We start from the raw sequence: 18634 nt of genomic DNA on the forward strand, positions 1-18634 counted from the left end.
CTTCATGCATTTTATCATTTCATACATCTTTCCACCCTGAATACATTCATGGGGCTCTTGAATTTTGCAAACATTTGTATGTTGCCAATAAGGGTCCTTGTAAACCATAAAGCATCAGACAGATGTAGGTTATTACATGCTTGCAGGGTGTCACCTCTGGTGGTAGCATCTGGTAAGCCAATTTAGCTATTTCCAAGGAATTTTTTCCAGATAATCATATATTTTCAGGGTAGAGCTTGCTAAGGAAGGTCTTCTTCATGGTGATCTTCAGCTCCTTATTCCTGAGGCTGAAGATGATGGGGCTCAGGAAGGGAGTGAGGACCGTGTAGGTGATGCCCATCAGCGTGTCTCCTTCCAGAGACTGGGGCCCCTTGGGCTTGAGGTAGATGACAGAGGCAAAGCCGTAATGCACGACCACCACGGTGAGGTGGGACGCGCACGTGGAGAAGGCTTTGCGCCGGCCCTCGGCTGAAGGGATCCTCAAGACGGTGGCCACGATGAAGGAGTAAGACAAGAGGATGAGGAGACAGCAGCCCAGCAGGGCAGTGATACACAAGAGGCCCACGCCCATGGCCACAGTGGAGACGTTCCCACACGCCAACTTCAATAGTGGGGGCACATGACAAGCAAAATGGTGGACCTCATTGGGTCCACAAAAGATGAGTTGGAAGATGGCTGATGTCACCACCAACCCCATGACTGAGCCTCCAGCCCAGGACCAGGCCACCAGGCAGGCGCAGCCTCGGGGGCTCATGAGCACGTTGTAGCGCAGCGGGTGGCAGATGGCCACGTAGCGGTCATAGCCCATGACTGTGAGCAGGAAGGAGTGGGTGAAGCCAAACGTGAAGGAGAAGAACATCTGGCTGGCACAGGCCTTGAAAGGGATGGAGCGGTGGGTGGAGAGCAGGTCGGCCAGCATGCGCGGGATGATGGCGAAGGTGTATAGGATCTCTGAGATGGAGAGGGCACACAGGAAGAGGTACATGGGGGTGTGGAGGCTGTGCTCCTTCCAGACGGTGGCCATGATGAGCAGGTTCCCAAGCAGCGTGAACAGGTACATCAGCAGGAAAAGCAGGAAGAACATCAGCTGAAGGCGGGGGAAGGTGGAGAAGCCGATGAGGATGAATTCAGTCACTGCTGAGAAGTTGGCTCCTTGCATGGAGGCTGTGCCTGAAGTGCAGTGTGACATGGAGAGGTCAGCTACTGGATAGGGGGAGGCTGTCAGCTTCTACCACTCCTGGCTCTGCTCCAGGGGCTGCTCCTGATAAATGACAGATGACAGTGGCTGAGTGCCTACTCTGCGCCTCCCACGATGTAATCCTCTTATCAATGTAGTGGGGGAGATATTGTTTTTATCCATGATTCTGATCATTTGAAGCATAAGCACTGAGAATATTTGGTTCAGAGAGGCTAAGCATCTTGTTCAAGGTGAAGCTGTCAAAATGGCAGAGTAAAGACTTGAACCCATGGCTGACTGTTCAAAGACTATACCCCTCTCTCCCTCTGGTTACTTCCAAAAAATATAAATGTTCCTTCACTAGAGTTTTCAGCCATTGTCCACGTCACCCTTCTGATAAATGTTCTTCTCAAAGTCTCAGATACCAGAAGACCTACCTACCCCATGTCTACAACACTTTGGACCAGTGTGCATCTCTAATTTAACATGAATCAATCAGACTCTGCCTCTGGAGTTATCTATGCAAGGAATCTGAAGTAAGAGACTGTGTAGGAATAATGTTCTTGTTTTCCAGATCCCATGAGGTACATCTGTACTGACTGAGGCAGTGCAACATAGCCATCAAGGAAAGCAATGAGAGAGTCTGCAAGTTTGAGTCCCTGCTCTGCCCACTGTGTAAACTTGAGCAAGTTATTTCACCTCTTTGTACCTCCATTTCTCTCTACCCACCCCTAAGATTCTTTGTGGGAACTAAATGTGCTATTCTTGGGCTGTGACCTGGAAAAAAGTAGGTACTACCTATGATAATTAACTCAATACACTCAGTGAGCAAATGTATATGGTCTATGCTCAGTAAATAACCTACCTGGTGACTCAGTGGTAAAGAATTCACCTGCAGTGTAGGAGACACAGGTTCAAACACTGCATCAGGAAGATCCCCTGAAGAAGGAAATGGCAACCCACTCCAGGATTCTTGCTTGGAAAAATCCCATGGACAGAGGAGCCTAGCAGGCTACAGTCCATGGGCTCACAAAGAGTTGGACATAACTGAGCACACATGCACAGTGACAGTGTACTCAGTAAATAACTTCAATGTAATGAGATTTCAATGTGCCTTTATAAATAACAACTATTTTTGAGTGATTTTTTAAAAAGGCATTTTCAAGTTTAAATCGCAGTGAACCACTAATCTGCTTTCTGTTTCTATAGATTTGCCTGTGCCTGACATTTCATATCATAGAATCATACACTGTGACCTTTGAGGTCTGTTTTTTTTCCACTCAGCATGTTGTTTTTGAGGTTTGTCCACTTGTAGCATTGTCAGAACTTCATTCCTTTTTATGGTCAAACAATATTTCTTTATGAATATCACATTTTGCTTATTCAATCACCTCATTGATGGACATGTCAGTTGTTTACATTTTCCCCCTCTTGTGAATAGTGCTGTTATGAATGTTCATGTAGGCATTTAAAGCATAGCAGTGGTTTCCAGGAGCTGGAGGAAGGGGAGAAGAGGGAGGACTCCTAATGGGTATAGGGTTTCCTTTGGGTGTGCTGAGAAGGTTCTGGAACTAGAGAGCCGGTGCTCATACAACATCATGAATGAACTTGATGCCACTGAATCGTATGCTGTATGTGTCTAAAGTGGTAAATTGTACATTACATGTATTTTACCACAACACATGAAAAATTGGGGGGAGGGGAGTAGGAAATACCCTCTTGAGTGGGCTCAGGTACTAGCTCAAGCCCTGGCAGGTTAATAATGAGGACACGAAGGGGAACCAGACACTTTGGGGACTGGAGGTTTCATTCCCCAACATCATTGGTTTCCAGAGTTTTTTGGCCTCCCTCCTTTGGAGTCGATTGCATTTCTCTGTCTCCTCTGAGTCAGCACCTGCCTAGAGGTCCCCAGAAGCCCCACTTGGCCCTGATACCCTGAGATCCTAGAGGGGCAAATCAAAGTGGATTACTTGGAAACAAGAACTTCCAAGAAGAGGTTGAATGGGTGAGACCAGGATCAAGTGGGCTCTGCTTACAAGCTGCCAGGTTTTCAAATGTCTAGTGCAAGTTTTCTCAGTATTTTATGACAAATTATTCTTTGTTATAAGGTGGGGGCCATCCTATGCACTATATGGTGTTTAGCAGCATCCCTGGCCTCTACCATCTGAATGCCAGTAATCTATGCTCAGTAGTAACTACCAAAAGTGTCATTATTAGATATTGCCAATGTGAACTTCACTGCTGGCTCAAACAGTAGAGAATCTGCCTGCAACACAGGAGACCTGGGATCGATCCCTGGGTCAGGAAGATCCCCTGGAAAAGGGAATGGCAACCCACTCCAGTACTCTTGCTGGAAGAATTCCATGGGCAGAGAAGCCTGGTGGTCTACAGTCCATGGGGTCTCAAAGAGTCAGACATGACTGAGAGAATTTCACTTTCAATGTCCCCATTGGTGGCGGCAAAATCACCCTCAGTTGAAAACCAATGATCTAGAGAGTACAATTGTATTTACTTAGCTGCTCCTTCTACCTAGATCTTGGTTTCTCCAACCAGAAAACTATTGTTCTTTTGCATCAATATTACCTACTCTGTGCAGTCTTTCTTGACATCTCTTTCTAAAGCAGATTTAGTCACTCACTCCTGTGTGCTTTCCAAACAACTACTCCAGAGTAAGCTTCAAAGTCCTCATTTCTAACTTCATCATGATTGTTATTATAATGTACCGTGCTGGATACACAACTATCTCTGGCATTGGATTTTGAACTCTGGATGAGAAAAATTGCCCTTAATTGGATGTGGTTCCTATGTTCATGCAGTTCTTATTAAATTTGTTCCTCAATACTGTGAGATCCCTGCTATGATCCCTGTTTTACAGAAGTGGTAGCTGCATCCATAGAGGACACATCGTTTGTCCAAGAGACCATGGCTCCTGAGTGGGGGAGCCAGGATCTGAACCTATATCTGAATGACCCCAAAGCCTATCTTTTCCTAACCTCTCTGTTACATTCACCATTTACTGGTGGCTGTTAGTGAATGTCAGAGCCACTTTCAGGACCAGAGAAGTGTCAACTTCACCATTCCAGGCTATTCACACATTCCCCCTCTGTATTAATTAGATCACAAAAATCATACACATAAAAAAGGAAGATGGGAACTATGGGAAGACTAGAGCTCACCATGTCCTGGGAATGTGGCCCAGGGCTGCATATACACCTTCTCTGATGATGGGGATGCAGAACTCAGCTAAGTTTGGTACCTCTTCATTCTGGGAAAAGGCAAAACTATGGAGACAGTAAAAAGATTGGTGCTTGCCAAGGACTCAGCAGAAGAGAAGAGAAAAATAGAGGGAACTCATGGGAGTTTTTAAGGTTGCAAAACAGTTCTGTATAATAGATACTATATATTGCATACATGATACAGAGCATTTGTCAAAACATGTAGGCTGCACAGCACCAACAGTGAACTCTAGTGTAAACTGTGGGCTTTGGTTATAATAATATGTCAATATTGGTTCAGCAACTGTAACACAGTTACTCACTAATGCAGGGTGTTAACAACAGGGGAAGCTGAGTGCAGGGAAACAGAGGGTATGTGGAAATCCTCTGTGCTATCTGCTCATGCGTGCATGCTCAGTTGCTTCAATTGTGTCCAACTCTGTGATTCCCATGGACTGTAGCCAGGTTGCTCTGTCCATAGGGATTCTCCAGGCAAGAATTCTGGAGCAGGTTGCCATGCCCTCCTCCAGGGATCTTCCCAACCCAAGGATTGAGCCATCACCTTGTTTCCTGCATTGCAGGTGTATTCTTTACCCACTGAGCCATCTGGGAAGCTCACTGTCTGCTCAGTTTTCTGTAAACCTAAAACTGCTCTAAGAGGTAGAGACTCCTAATTTTTTTAAGTAAAATAAGAAACCTTGGAACCACAATGGGTGTAGGTTCAGAATTGCAAAGAGGTGGACTGAAGGCCCTAGTCATTGACCAACCAGGAGAATACCTAGTGGCTTCTCTGCAGTTAAACTGAACAGCCCCAGAGAAGGAGTGTGACCTTGCGATGTGGCACTTGGAGGAACTCACAGAGGGGCCAGTCCCAATCCAGAACTCAGGGGTCAAACCCGCCTATGGCCAAATCCTATCTGCACATACCATGGCAGCAGGGTTTTCCAACTCTAGCATTGAAAGGTTGTTGCTGAATGAAAAGACGCCAGGATTCTTGGCCTCTGGAGGAGAAGAATTCAATCTGGGGCCAGAGACGAGACTGGATCGCTCAGAGCTTTTGTGTAATAAAGTTTTATTAAAGTATAAAGGAGATAGAGAAAGCTTCTGACATAGGCATCAGAAGGGGGCAGAAAGAGTACCCCCCTGCTAGTCTACAGCTCTATATTATACAGTCACTAGCAGTCTGTTAATGAAAAGAAAGGAATGTCTTAAAACTCAGAATGGCATCCATAAGATGCATTTTGGGGTAATCTTGGCACCAGATGATTCATCTCAGGCCATAAAATGATTGACTTGAATCTTGTAGAAGGACAGATTACCATACAAATAGTTTCATTTACATAGATTAGGGGGAAAATATCAGAGTATAACATACTGGTTTGTCAAGTAGGTTCTGAGCCATTAGGCGGAACTGACTTGAACACAGAGTCTTGGCTAAATGCATAGTACATTAACATAGCTTAAGACAAACATTTCCATAAGAAAAATGCCTTGATTAACTCAAGGTTTAAGAATAGTTAACTTCAAATGGAAACCAGGTGTCATTATGGCATCACAGTATTTTAAGAGAAACCTCCTTTTAAATTTGTATAGAGAAGGAAAAAATTATTGCTAATTTGTTTCCTCCTGCCACTTAAGAGAGATAAAAATGTCTGATACTTGCAGTCCATTTCCTCCATTTGGAGATCCCTGGCCCTCCTGCCTGTTACCCTCTCAACATCAGGGACTTTCAGTTCAGTTCAATTCAGTCACTCAGTCATGTCTGACTCTTTGCAACCCTGTGGACTGCAGCACACCAGGCCTACCTGTCCATCACAACTCCCGGAATTTACTCAAACTCATCTCCATTGAGTCAGTGATGCCATCCAACCATCTCATCCTCTGTCATCCCCTTCTCCTCCTGCTCTCAATCTTTGCTAGCGTCAGGGTCTTTTCCAATGAAACAGGGCCTTTAGGAGCTGATAATTTTTTTGTGGTTAGAGGCTGTCCTGTGCATTATAAGATACTGAGCAGCAACTCTGTCACTCTCTATACACCAGTATCATCTCCCAGTTGTGACAATCAGAAGTATCCTCACACATTGTCAAGAGTCCCCTGGAGAGGTAACAGCCTCTGGTGGAGAACCACAGGTTAGGTGTGTTGTCTCCATCTTGCCTTACCTGTCTGCCCCATCCTCTCTCTCCTCATGAAGCTGTTTAGTTTCCCCTCTCTGCATCATCCCTCCCACCTCAGATACCTCCTGCCTCCCTATTTTCATTCTTGACTCCTTACCATCAATGCACCTGTCTACTCTGGTGTCTCCCTGATACTTAACAACCTTAGCGAGGAGGTGACTGGAGCCTCTCCACCCTGAATCCTCTTGACTTGCTCTTTTCTCTGCCTCTCTCCAATCCTTTTACCACTGGATAGGGCAGGACAGTGAAGGGAATGAGGTTAAAAGCCATACAGGTACTCTGGGTAACTTAAAGTGGTAGCTCTTCTCTCTCTGCATCCCAGTTTTCTTACCCATCCTGCAAAGTAATCATCACATTCATTACCTTGAAGGTGGGAAGGGTAGAGCTCTACCTACCGCCCCAATTCCTATACTCAATTTCACGGCAAGTTTTATAAACTCAAAGGCTCTCCTTGTCTGTGACAGCTCCTGGTTCCCCAGGTCTCTCCTGATCAAGTGGAAGGGATGGAAGGTGACTCACTTGGGACTCCAGGCTTTGCAACTTCTGCTTTACTACAGCTGGAGGCTCTGGTTTGATGTTCTCCAGCAGATAAGGGCTGGATGAGTGAAGGCTTCAAGGCAAGGAACCTGCCACCATGAGTAGACTGGTGGGGGGGCTACCTGAGCCTCACCTCCAGTATTTATGCTGCCTCAGCTCCTTGCCTGCTGCTTTCTCTCACTGTGATGCCCTGGCCTCTCTCTTTGCTGTTGCTACAAGGATGCTGGGACCCTCGGGAACCCTGCAATGCATTGGGCAATCTCAGGGAGACTGTCATCACCTTTTGTCCCTCCCTCTCTGCCTGCCAGGGGTAAGTCAATTACCTGAGCTTCTCAGGGGCTCAATCAGAGTCTAATACTTCACAAATCTCGGATTTGGAGCCCTGGCTTCTAGCAGTGGCAGGAGAGCAGCTCTGCCATTGCCCACTGGGGCTGAGGAGGCTGCCTGGCTTGACTCTCCACTTTCTTTCTTGCACATTCAGGGCATTTGCTCAATTAAATGCCTTTTTAAAAATTCTGTAAAGTAGTTATCCTTCTATTAAAAAATAAAGTAGCAAAAAATTTTTAAATAAAAAAGTTTAATAAGCACACAAACATATGTTTCTTCTTATTAAATAATTGAAATGCTGCAAAAAAGACTAAAAGTCAAGTGAAGGCCAGCCATGAGATCACAATGATAAATTTGATGGACATTGCTACACACCTTTGTTTGCATGTAGCAAGTGAGTAACACAAGCTCTTAAAATAAGAGTATTATTGTGGGGTTCTGTTGTGTGTTTTTTGGTTTTGTTTTTCTTTTAAAGGTGAAATTTATTGAACTTAAAATTCACCACTGTAAAATAAACTGTTTCATTTAGCACATTCACAATGTTATTAAACTACCATTTCTACCCAGTTCTCAAACATTTTCACCGCTTCAAGAACTGGGAGATCTTATCCCATTACCAGTCTTCCTCCCCTGAGCCCCTGGCAACCACTAATCTGCTTTTTTACCCTATGGGTTTGCCTGATTTGGGCATGTCATGCAAATGGAATGATACAATATGTATGTAGACTTTGGGATCTGGCTTTTTAACTCAGTGTAATATTTTCAGGATTCATCCATCATGTAGCATGCATCAGTGTTTCATTGCTTTTTATAGCTAAGTAATATTCCACTGTGTGGAAGGATCATATTTTGTTTAGTCATTCACCTATTGATGGGCATTTGGGGAGTTTCTGCCTTTGGGCTGCATGAATAGTGCTGCTCTGGTTAGTTGTGTACAGAGATTTAATTGAATTCATTTCTTTGAGGTGTGCTCCTAGGAGTAAAAGTGCTGAGTAATAGAATAATTCCGTATATCATTTTTTGGTGGACCACCAAACTAGTTTTCATACTATGTATGTTAACACAGATCTGATTATTCTGTAGGTATCTTGCTGTAGCTCGGCTTATTTGCTCATCATTTTGGAGTTATATTCATCTTAGTTTCTTATAGACTGATGGTTGTCAACCTTGACTGTTTCTCCACATCCTCACCAATGTTCAATGCGGTGAAACTTAATTTTACCTATATGATTGCCAAGTTGGCTCCCACTGGCACTTTAATTTGCATTTCCCTAATCACTAATGGAAATTACAATTCAAAAGCATCATTTCTTTTTTTAAATTAATTTTCATTGGAGGCTAATTACTTTGATTGTAGTGGTTTTTGCCATACATTGACACGAATCAGTCATGGGTGTATATGTGTTTCCCATTCTGAATCCCCTCCCACCTCCCTCCCCATCCCATCCCTCAGGGTCATCCCAGTGCACCAGCCCTGAGAGCCCTGTCTCATTCATCAAACTTGGACAAGCAATCTATTTCACTTATGATAATATACATATTTCAATGCTATTCTCTCAAATCACTCCACCCTCCCTTCTCCCGCAGAGTCCAAAATTCTGTTCTTTACATCTGTGTCTCTTTTGCTGTCTTGCATATAAGGTCATCATTGCCATCTTTCTAAATTCCATATATATGCATTAATACACTGTATTGGTGTTTTTCTTTCTGGCTTATTTCACTCTGTATAATAGACTCCAGTATCATCCATCTCATTAGAACTGATTCAAATGCATTCTTTTTAATAGTTGAGTAATATTCCATTCTGTAAATGTACCACAACTTTCTTATCCACTCGTCTTCCAATGGACATCTAGGTCGCTTCCATGTCCTGGCTATTGTAAACAGTGCTATGATGAACATTGGGATACATGTGTCTCTTTCAATTCTGGTTTCCTCAGAGTGTATGACCAGCAGTGGGATTGCTGTGTCATATGGCAGTTCCATTTCCATTTTTTTAAGGAATCTCCACACTGTTCTCCATAGTGGCTGTAGTAGTTTGCATTCCCACCAACAGTGTAAGAGGGTTCCCTTTTCTCCACACCCTCTCCAGCATTTATTTTTTGTAGACATTTTCATAGCAGCCATTTTGACTGGTGTGAGATGTTACCTCATTGTGGTTTTGATTTGCATTTCTCTGATAATGAGTGATGTTGACCATCTTTTCATGTGTTTGTTAGCCATCTGTATGTCTTCTTTGGAGAAATGTCTGTTTAGTTCTTTGGCCCATTTTTTTTGCTTGGGTCATTCATTGTTCTGGAATTGAGCCACAGGAGTTGCTTGTATATTTTTGAGATTAATTCTTTGTCAGTTGCTTCATTTGCTATTATTTTCTCCCATTCTGAAGGCTGTTTTTTCCACCTTGCTTATAGTTTCCTTCAGTGTGCAAAAATTTTAAGTTTAATTAGGTCCCATTTGTTTATTTTTGCTTTTATTTCCATTACTCTGGGAGGTGGGTCATAGAGGATCCTGCTGTGATTTATGTGAGAAAGTTTTACTCTAGGAGTTTTATAGTTTCTGGTCTTACATTTAGGTGTTTAATCTATTCTAAGTTTGCTTTAGTGTATGGTGTTAGAAAGTGTTCTAGTTTCATTCTTTTACAAGTGGTTGACCAGTTTTCCCAGCACCACTTGTTAAAGAGATCTTCTTTTCTCCATTGTATATTCTTGTCTCCTTTGTCAAAGATAAGGTGTCCATAGGTGTGTGGATTTATCTCTGAGCTTTCTATTCTGTGGACTTCCCCAGTGACTCAGATGGTAAAGTGTCTGCCTACAATGCGGGAGACCTGGGTTCAATCTCTGGGTTGGGAAGATCTCCTGGAGAATGAAATGGCAACCCACTCCAGTATTCTTGCCTGGAAAAATCCCATATATAGAGGAGCCCTGTAGGCTATAGTCTATGGGGTCACAAAGACTCAGACACAACTGAGCGACTTCATTTTCACTTTTCTACTTTGTTCCACTCATCTATGTTTCTGTCTTTGTGCCAGGACCATACTGTCTTGATGACTGTAGCTTTGTAGTATAGTCTTAAGTCAGGCAGGTTGATTCCTCCAGTTCTATTCTTTTCTTAAGATTGCTTTAGGTATTCGAGGTTTTTTGTATTTCCATACAAATTGTGAAATTATTTGTTCTAGTTCTCTGAAAAATACTGTTGGTAGCTTGATAGGGATTGCATTGAATCTATAGATTGTTTTGGGTGGTATATTCATTTTCACTATATTGATTCTTCTAATCCATGAACATGATATATTTCTCCACCTATTTGTGTCATCTTTGATTTCTTTCATCAGTGCTTTATAGTCTTCTATATATAGGTCTTTTATTTCTTTAGGTAGATATATTCCTAAGTATTTTATTCTTTTTGTCACAATGGTGAATGGAATTATTTCCTTAATTTTCTTTCTGTTTTCTCATTGTTAGTGCATAGGAATGCAAGGGATTTCTGTGTGTTAATTTTATATCCTGCAACTTTATTTTATTCATCAATTAGCTCTAGTAATTTTCTGGTGGTGTCTTTAGGGTTTTCTATGTAGAGGATCATGTCATCTGCAAACAGTGAGAGTTTTACTTCTTGTTTTCCAATCTGGATTCCTTTTATTTCTTTTTCTTCTCCGATTCCTGTGGCTAAAACTTCCAAAACTATGTTGAATAGTAGTGGCAAGAGTGGGCATCCTTGTCTTGTTCCTGACTTTAGGGGAAATGCTTTCAATTTTTCACCATGGAGGATAATGTTTGCTGTGGGTTTATCATATATGGCTTTTATTATTTTGGGGTATATTCCTTCAATCCTGCTTTCTGGAGGGTTTTTATCTAAATGGATGTTGAATTTTGTCAAAGGCTTTCTCTGCATCTATTGAGATAATCATATGATTTTTATCTTTCAATTTGTTAATGTGGTGTATTACATTGATTGACTTGTGAATATTGAAGAATCCTTGCATCCCTGGGATAAAGCCCACTTGATCATAATGTATGATCTTTTTAATACGTTTGTTGATGGATTCTGTTTGCTAGAATTTTGTTAAGAATTTTTGCATCTATGTTCATCAGTGATGTTGGCCTGTAGTTTTCTTTCTTTTCTGTGTGGCATCTTTGTCTGGCTTTGGTACTAGGGTGATGGTGGCCTCATAGAATGAGTTTGGAAGTTTACCTTCCTCTGCAATTTTCTGGGAAACTTTGAGTAGGATAGTTGTTAATTCTTCTCTAAATTATTGGTAGAATTCAGCTGTGAAGCCGTCTGGTCTTGGGATTTTGTTTGCTGGAAGATTTCTGATTACAGTTTCCATTTCCTTGCTTGTGATGGGTTTGTTAAGATCTTCTATTTCTTCCTGGTTCAGTTTTGGAAAGTTACACTTTTCTAATAATTTGTCCATTTCTTCCAAGTTGTCCATTTTATTGGCATATAGCTGTTGATAGTAGTCTCTTATGATCCTTTGTATTTCTGTGTTGTCTGTTGTGATTTCTCCATTTTCATTTCTAATTTTGTTGATTTGATTCTTCTCCCTTTTTTCTTGGTGGCCTTGGATAATGGTTTGTCTATTTTATCTTCTCAAAGAACCAGCTTTTAACTTTGTTGATTTTTGGCATTGGTCTCCTTTGTTTCTTTTGCACCTATTTCTGCCCTAATTTTTTTATTATTTCTTTCCTTGTACTGACCCTGGGGTTCTTCATTTCTTCTTTTTCTGGTTGCTTTAGGTGTAGAGTTAAGTTATTTATTTGATTTTTCTCTTGTTTCTTGAGATAAGCTTGTATTGCTATGAACCTTCCCCTTAACACTGCTTTTACTGAATCCCATAGGTTTTGGGTCATTGTGTTTTCATTTTCATTTGTTTCTATGCATATTTTGCTTTCTTTTTTGATTTCTTCTGTGATTTGTTGGTTATTCAGAAGTGTGTTATTTAGCCTCCATATGTTTGTATTTTTAATAGTTTTTTTTTCCTGTAGTTGACATCTAATACTACCACATTGTGATCAGAAAAGATGCTTGAAATGATTTCAGTTTTTTTTTTTTTAATTTACCAAGGCTAGATTTATGGCCCAGGATGTGATCTATCCTGGAGAATGTTCCGTGTGCACTTGAGAAAAAGATGAAATTCTTTGTCTTGGGGTGAAATGTCCTATAGATAGTAATTAGGTCTAACTGGTCGACTGTATCACTTAAAGTTTGTGTTTCCTTGCTAATTTTCTGTTCAGTTGATCTATATATAGGTGTGAGTAGGGTATTAAAGTCTCCCACTATTATTGTGTTATTGTTAATTTCCCCTTTCATACTTGTTAGCATTTGCAGTGCTCCTGTTTGGGTGCATATATATTTATAATTGTTATATCTTCTTCTTGGATTGATCCTTTGATCATTATGTAGTGTCCTTCTTTGTCTCTTTTCACGGCCTTGATTTCAAAGTTTATTTTATCTGATATTAGTATTGCTACTCCTGCTTTCTTTTGGTCTCCATTTGTGTGAAATATCTTTTTCCAGCCCTTCACTTTCAGTCTGTATGTGTTCCTTGTTTTGAGGTGGGTCTCTTGTAGACAGCATATATAGGAGTCTTGTTTTTGTATCCATTCAGCCAATCTGGGTATTTTGGTTGCAGCATCCAGTCCACTTACATTAAAGCTAATTATTGATATGTATGATCCTGCTGCCATTTACTTTGCTGTTTTGGATTCAAGTTTACACACCCTTTCTGTATTTTCCTGTCTAGAGAAGATCCTTTAGCTTTTGTTGAAGACCTGGTTTGGTGGTGCTGAATTCTCTCAGCTTTTGCTTGTCTGTCAAGCTTTTGATTTCTCCTTCATATTTGAACGAGATCCTTGCTGGGTACAGTAAACTGGGCTGTAGGTTTTCCTTTTTCATCATTTTAGCTATGTCCTGCCATTCTCTTCTGGTCTGAAGAGTTTCGATTGAAAGATCAGCTGTTATCCTTATGGGAATCCCCTTGTGTGTTATTTGTTGCTTTTCCCTTGCTGCTTTTACTATTTGTTCTTTGTGTTTGATCTTTGTTAATTTGATTAATATGTGTCTTGGAGTGTTTTGCCTTGGGTTTATCCTGTTTGGGACGCTCTGGGTTTCTTGGACTTGGTTGGCTATCTCCTTCTTCATTTTAGGGAAGTTTCCAATTATTATCTCCTCAAGTATTTTCTTGTGGCCTTTCTTTTTGTCTGCTTCTTCTGGGACTCCTAGGATTTGAATGTTGGGACGTTTCACATTGTCCCAGAGGTCCGTGAGGTTGTCCTCACTTCTTTTGATTCTTTTTTCCTCTCTGCTTCATTTATTTCCACCATTCTATCTTCCACCTCACTTATCCTGTCTTCTCCCTCAGTTATTCTACTGTTGATTCCCTCCAAAGTGCTTTTGATCTCAGTTATTACATTATTCATTATCAATTGATTCTTTTTATTTCTTCAAGGTTCTTGTTAAACATTTCTTGCATCTTCTCAATCCTTGTCTCCAGACTACCTGTAACTCCATTTTGTTTTCAAGCCTTTGGATCATTTTTACTATCATTATTCTGAATTCTTTTTCAGGTAGGCTTCCTATCTCTTCCTCTTTTTTTTTTTTGGTTTTGTGGCTATTTATCATGTTCCTTTACCTGCTGAGTATTTCTCTGCCTTTTCATCTTGTTTAGATTGCTGTGTTTGTAGTGGCCTTTCTGTATGCTGGAAGTTTGTGGTTCCTCTTTATTGTGGAGGTTCCTCCCTGTGGGTGGGGTTGGACGAGTGACTTGTCAAGGTTTCCTGGTTAGGGAAGCTTGTGTCAGTGTTCTGGTGGGTGGGGCTGAATCTCCTCTCTCTGGAGTGCAATGAAGTGTCCAATAGTGAGTTTTGAGGTGTCTATAGGTTTGGTGTGACTTTTGGTCACCTGTATTTTAATGCTCAGTGTTATGTTCCTGTATTGTTGGAGAATTAGCTTGGTATGTCTTGCTCTGAAACTTGTTGGCTCTTGGGTGGAGCTTGGTTTAAGTGTAGGTATGGAGGCTTTTGGATGAGCTCTTGTTGATTAATGTTCCCTGGAGTCAGGAGTTTTCTGGTGTTCTCAAGTTTTGGATTCAAGCCTCCTGCCTCTGGCTTTAACTCTTATTCTTCCAGTAGCCTCAAAACTTCTCCATCCATACAACACTGATAATAAAACATCTAGGTTAATGGTGAAAAGATTCTCCACAGTGAAAGACACCCAGAGAGGTTTACAGAGTTACATGGAGAAGAGAAGAGGGAAGAGGGAGATAGAGGTGACCAGGAGGAGAAGAGGGGCAATCAAAAGGAGAGAAAGAGTTCTAGCTAGTAATCAGTTCCCTATGTGCTCTCTACAGTCTGGAACATTCAGAGCAGTTCATGGAGTTACATAAAGGAAAGAAGAGGGAGGAAGGAGATAGAGGAGATCAAAAGGAGAAAAGAGGGAGTCAAAAGGAGAGAGACAGATCTAGCCAGTAATCAGTAATCAGTTCCCTAAGTGTTTTCCACAGCCCAGAACACCCAAAGAGATTCACAGAGTTGGGTAGAGAAGAGAAGGGGGAGGGAGGACATAGAGGTGACCTGGGGAGAAAAAGGAGAGTCAAAAAGGGGAGAGAGAGCAATCTAGCCAGTAATTGCACTCCTAAGTAAAAATGGATACTGAAGATTGGCTTCTTAAAGATACAAAATTGATAACAATACCAAAAGGCAAAGATTAAAAATCTAGAGTAGAGGCTAGACTCTCAAAAATACAAAATTAAAAATATATATATACAATGTATATATAAAATTTGCTTTAAAATAGGGTCTTTTCTTGAAAGGTAATACTTTATATAAATGACAATTAATGGATTAATAAAAAACTTAAAATAAAAAAAATTCTTTAAAAGATGATAATAGTAAAATATATCTAAGAATTTCTCTGAAGCTGTTGAGGGCAGTGTGGGGTCAGTTCAGTTTCAGATAGTTCCTTGTTTCAGCTTATATTTCTTCCCAAGGTCTATAGGCCCCTTCCAATGTAGTCAATGCTAACTACAGGGTTTTAATCTGTTGCACCTGTCACTTCCAGATCAGCTCCCTCTTCTTTGTTTTGGATTCCTCTGTTTGCAAGTCTCTTCAGTGTCTAATTTCCACCCTGACACAGGGGGCAAAGGTGGTCACTTATTCAGGCTCACTTGCTCAGTTGTTGTGGGGAGGGAGAAACACTGGAAACAAATATCACTGGCGTGTGTGGGGAGTGCTCGCAGTGTCTCAGCCACACAGGGTTTGCCCCTGCTCACGGCATGTGTGGTTTCCCAGTCTACACTGCTCAGGCTCCAGGTTGCTCTGCAGGGGAACTGTCTAAAGTGGGCCCTGGGTTTGCGTGCACTTCCCAGGTCTAAGCCACTCAGGTTCAGGTTCTCAGGTACTCCACAAAGGCACAGACTCGGTTGGGCCTGCGTTTTGTGCCCTTCCCAGTTCCCAGGAGCTCAGGTGACCAGGTGCTTGGTGAGCACACTCTCCCAGCTGGGTGGTGCATCTTATCACCTCCCGGGTCCCAGCCCCTCAGTTTCCTGTGTGCATAGTGAAAGCACCATCTCAGACACGCTGTGTGTCTCCTCTGGGGGGCTGATCTCTGACTGCAAACCTCCTGGAGGATGTCAATCGTCCAGGATCCCAGGAAGACTTGGTTAGCTACTGGGAGCCTGCTCACAGTTTGGTGGAGGATGCACCTCTGGAGCTGAGATTGCCCCTCATCTTCCAGCTCTGGCTATTGCCCACCTCCCTCTCTGCCTCCGGCGGGGGTTGGTCCGGCCCGCAGCCGGCTAGCTCTCCTCTGGTACTTGCTCAATCCTTTGTTCTGTGAGTGGGCCAGGCTGTGCCTTAGAAATTTTTGTGGGAAAGTTCTCTCTCTCTCTCTCTCTCTCTCTCTCTCTCTCTCTTTTTTCTCTCAGGCTATCCCACAGTTTGGGTGGCTATCTCATGTTAGCTCCCTCAGATTGCCCTCCAGGCATTCAGACCTGGTCCTTACCCTAAGCAATGCAGCCCGCACCTCCCTGTTCAGCCCCTGCTCACTGCTGACGGTCCCGAGTGTCTGGGCTACTTCTCCACTGGGAGTTGTGGTTAAGGCATGTATTCTGTGTTTTTTTTTTTCCCCTCCCTGTTATGTTGCCCTCTGAAATTCCAAAACTCCCCACATACCCACCTGGTATTTGGAAACTTCTCCTTCATGACTCCCTCCCTGGGATGGGTCTCTGTCCCTAACTCTTTTGTCTCTCTTTTTATCGTTTATATTTTGTCCTACCTTCTTTTGAAGAGAATGGGCTGCGTTTCTGGGTGCCTGGTGTCTTTTGCCAGCATCCAGAAGTTGTTTTGTGGAATTTTCTCAGCGTTAAAATGATCTTCTGGTGGATTTGTGAGGGAGAAAGTGGTCTCCTTGTCCTATTCTTCTGCCGTCTTAGGACTGCCCCCCCAAAGCATCTTTTCTAAAGAAGGCTGAGTGCTGAATAACCAATGTTTTCAAACTGTGGTACTGGAGAAGACTCTTGAGAGTCCCTTGGATAGCAAGGAGATCAAACCATTCAATCTTAAAGGAAATAAACTCTGAATATTCATTGGAAGGATTGACACTGGAGCTCCAATATTTTGGCCACCTGATGTGAAGAGCAGACTCATTGAAAAAGCCCCTGGTGTTGGAAAAGACTGAGGGCAGGAGGAGAAGGAGACGACAGAAGGTGAGATTGTTAGGTGGCATCACTGGCTCAATGGATATGGTTTTCAGCAAACTCTGGGAGATGGTGAAGGACAGGGAAGTCTGGTCTGCTGCAGCCCATGGGTTCACAGAGGCAGACATGAGAAAGACTGAACAACAACAATTACTACTGGATTAAAAAATCTCTATTGTTTGTTAACCACGTGGATTTCTTTTTTGTTTTATGCCTATTCAAAGCCTTCCCCCCTTTCAAGATTGTTTTGTTCCTATTGATTTGCAGGCAAATAATTAGAGATTCTGAATCGTAATTTTGCCAATGAATCTTTCCCCTTCGTCTTCTGTTTCTTGTGCCTTAATACTGTTTCTGTCAGAAACATTCTACTAGGTTTCTTGTAATGCTTTTATACAATAGGTTTAAGGGTGAAAAACTGCAGCATGTGGGTCCTCTGCCTGTTTTTATAAAGTTTTATTGAAACCACACTCATGACAATTCATTGACGTATTGTCTATGGCTGGTTTTGTGGTATGACAGCAGAGCTGAATAGTTGTGATGGAGGTAGTGAGACCAGCAGAGCTGAAAATATTTACCATCTGATCGAGGGTGGGATGATTTGAGAGAATAGCATTGAAACATGTACATTACCACATATAAAATCAATGAACAGTGCGAGTTCAATGCAAGAAGCAGGGTACCCAAAGCTGGTTGTCTGGGACAATCCAGAGGGATAAGGTGGGGACGGGGATGGGAGAGGGGTTCAGGATTTGTGGGGACACATGTATACCTGTGGCCAATTCATGATGATGTATAGCAAAACCCATCACAATATTGTGATTATCCTCCAATTAAAATAAATCAATTAATTTTTTAAAATGGGAAAAATTGTCAACCTCTCAAACTTTAATCTACCAAAAATCTTCTGCAACCATTTCAAATTTGGTTTCAGCTGATTATTTTTTAAGACAATTTTTTTTTTTTTCAGAGCAGTTTCCAGTTCAAAGCAAAATTGAGAGGAAAGCAGAGATTTCCCATTTACCTTGTATCCCCTCACACATACAGAGAGTCTCACATTATCAATTTCCTCCACCAGAGTAGTACATTTGCTGCAACCAATGAACCTAGGTTGACATAGTATCATCACCAAAGTCCATAATTTACATTATGTTTCACTTTCATTGTGTCTTCTATGGATCAACATATATAGTGAGATGTATCTATTGTTATAGTATCATGCAGAATATTTTCACTGCCTTAAAAATCCTCTGTCTTCTGCCTAGTCATCCATCCCTCTCCCTTATCCTTTGGCAACCACTGGTCTTTTTATTGCCTCCATTGTTTAGCTTTTTCCACAATATCATACAGTTGGAATCATATCATACAGTTCATAGTCTTTTTAGATGGGCTCCTTTCACTTTGTAATGTGCAATAAAGGTTCCTCAAAGCCTTTTGATGGATTGATAGCTCAAATTTTTGGTGCTGAATAATATTCCATTGTCTTGGTGTTGTTGTTCAGTCACCAAGTCAT

General features: G+C 41.9%; 1 protein-coding gene across 1 annotated transcript; it reads right to left on the reverse strand.

The window, feature by feature from the left end:
* Positions 1-214: 214 nt before the first annotated feature.
* Positions 215-1159, reverse strand: LOC110149406 (olfactory receptor 10H1). Its single transcript, XM_020911811.2, has one exon. The coding sequence runs from the start codon at positions 1157-1159 to the stop codon at positions 215-217; it is 945 nt and encodes a 314-aa protein (XP_020767470.2).
* Between the last annotated feature and the right edge of the window lie 17475 nt (positions 1160-18634).

This window comes from Odocoileus virginianus, chromosome 3 (genome assembly GCF_023699985.2).
Source record: "Odocoileus virginianus isolate 20LAN1187 ecotype Illinois chromosome 3, Ovbor_1.2, whole genome shotgun sequence".
Classification (NCBI taxonomy): Eukaryota; Metazoa; Chordata; class Mammalia; order Artiodactyla; family Cervidae; genus Odocoileus; species Odocoileus virginianus.

Bases quoted from the DNA above. Each gene is read 5' to 3' on its own strand.
- LOC110149406 (XM_020911811.2), bottom strand. From the start codon at position 1,159: ATGCAAGGAGCCAACTTCTCAGCAGTGACTGAATTCATCCTCATCGGC.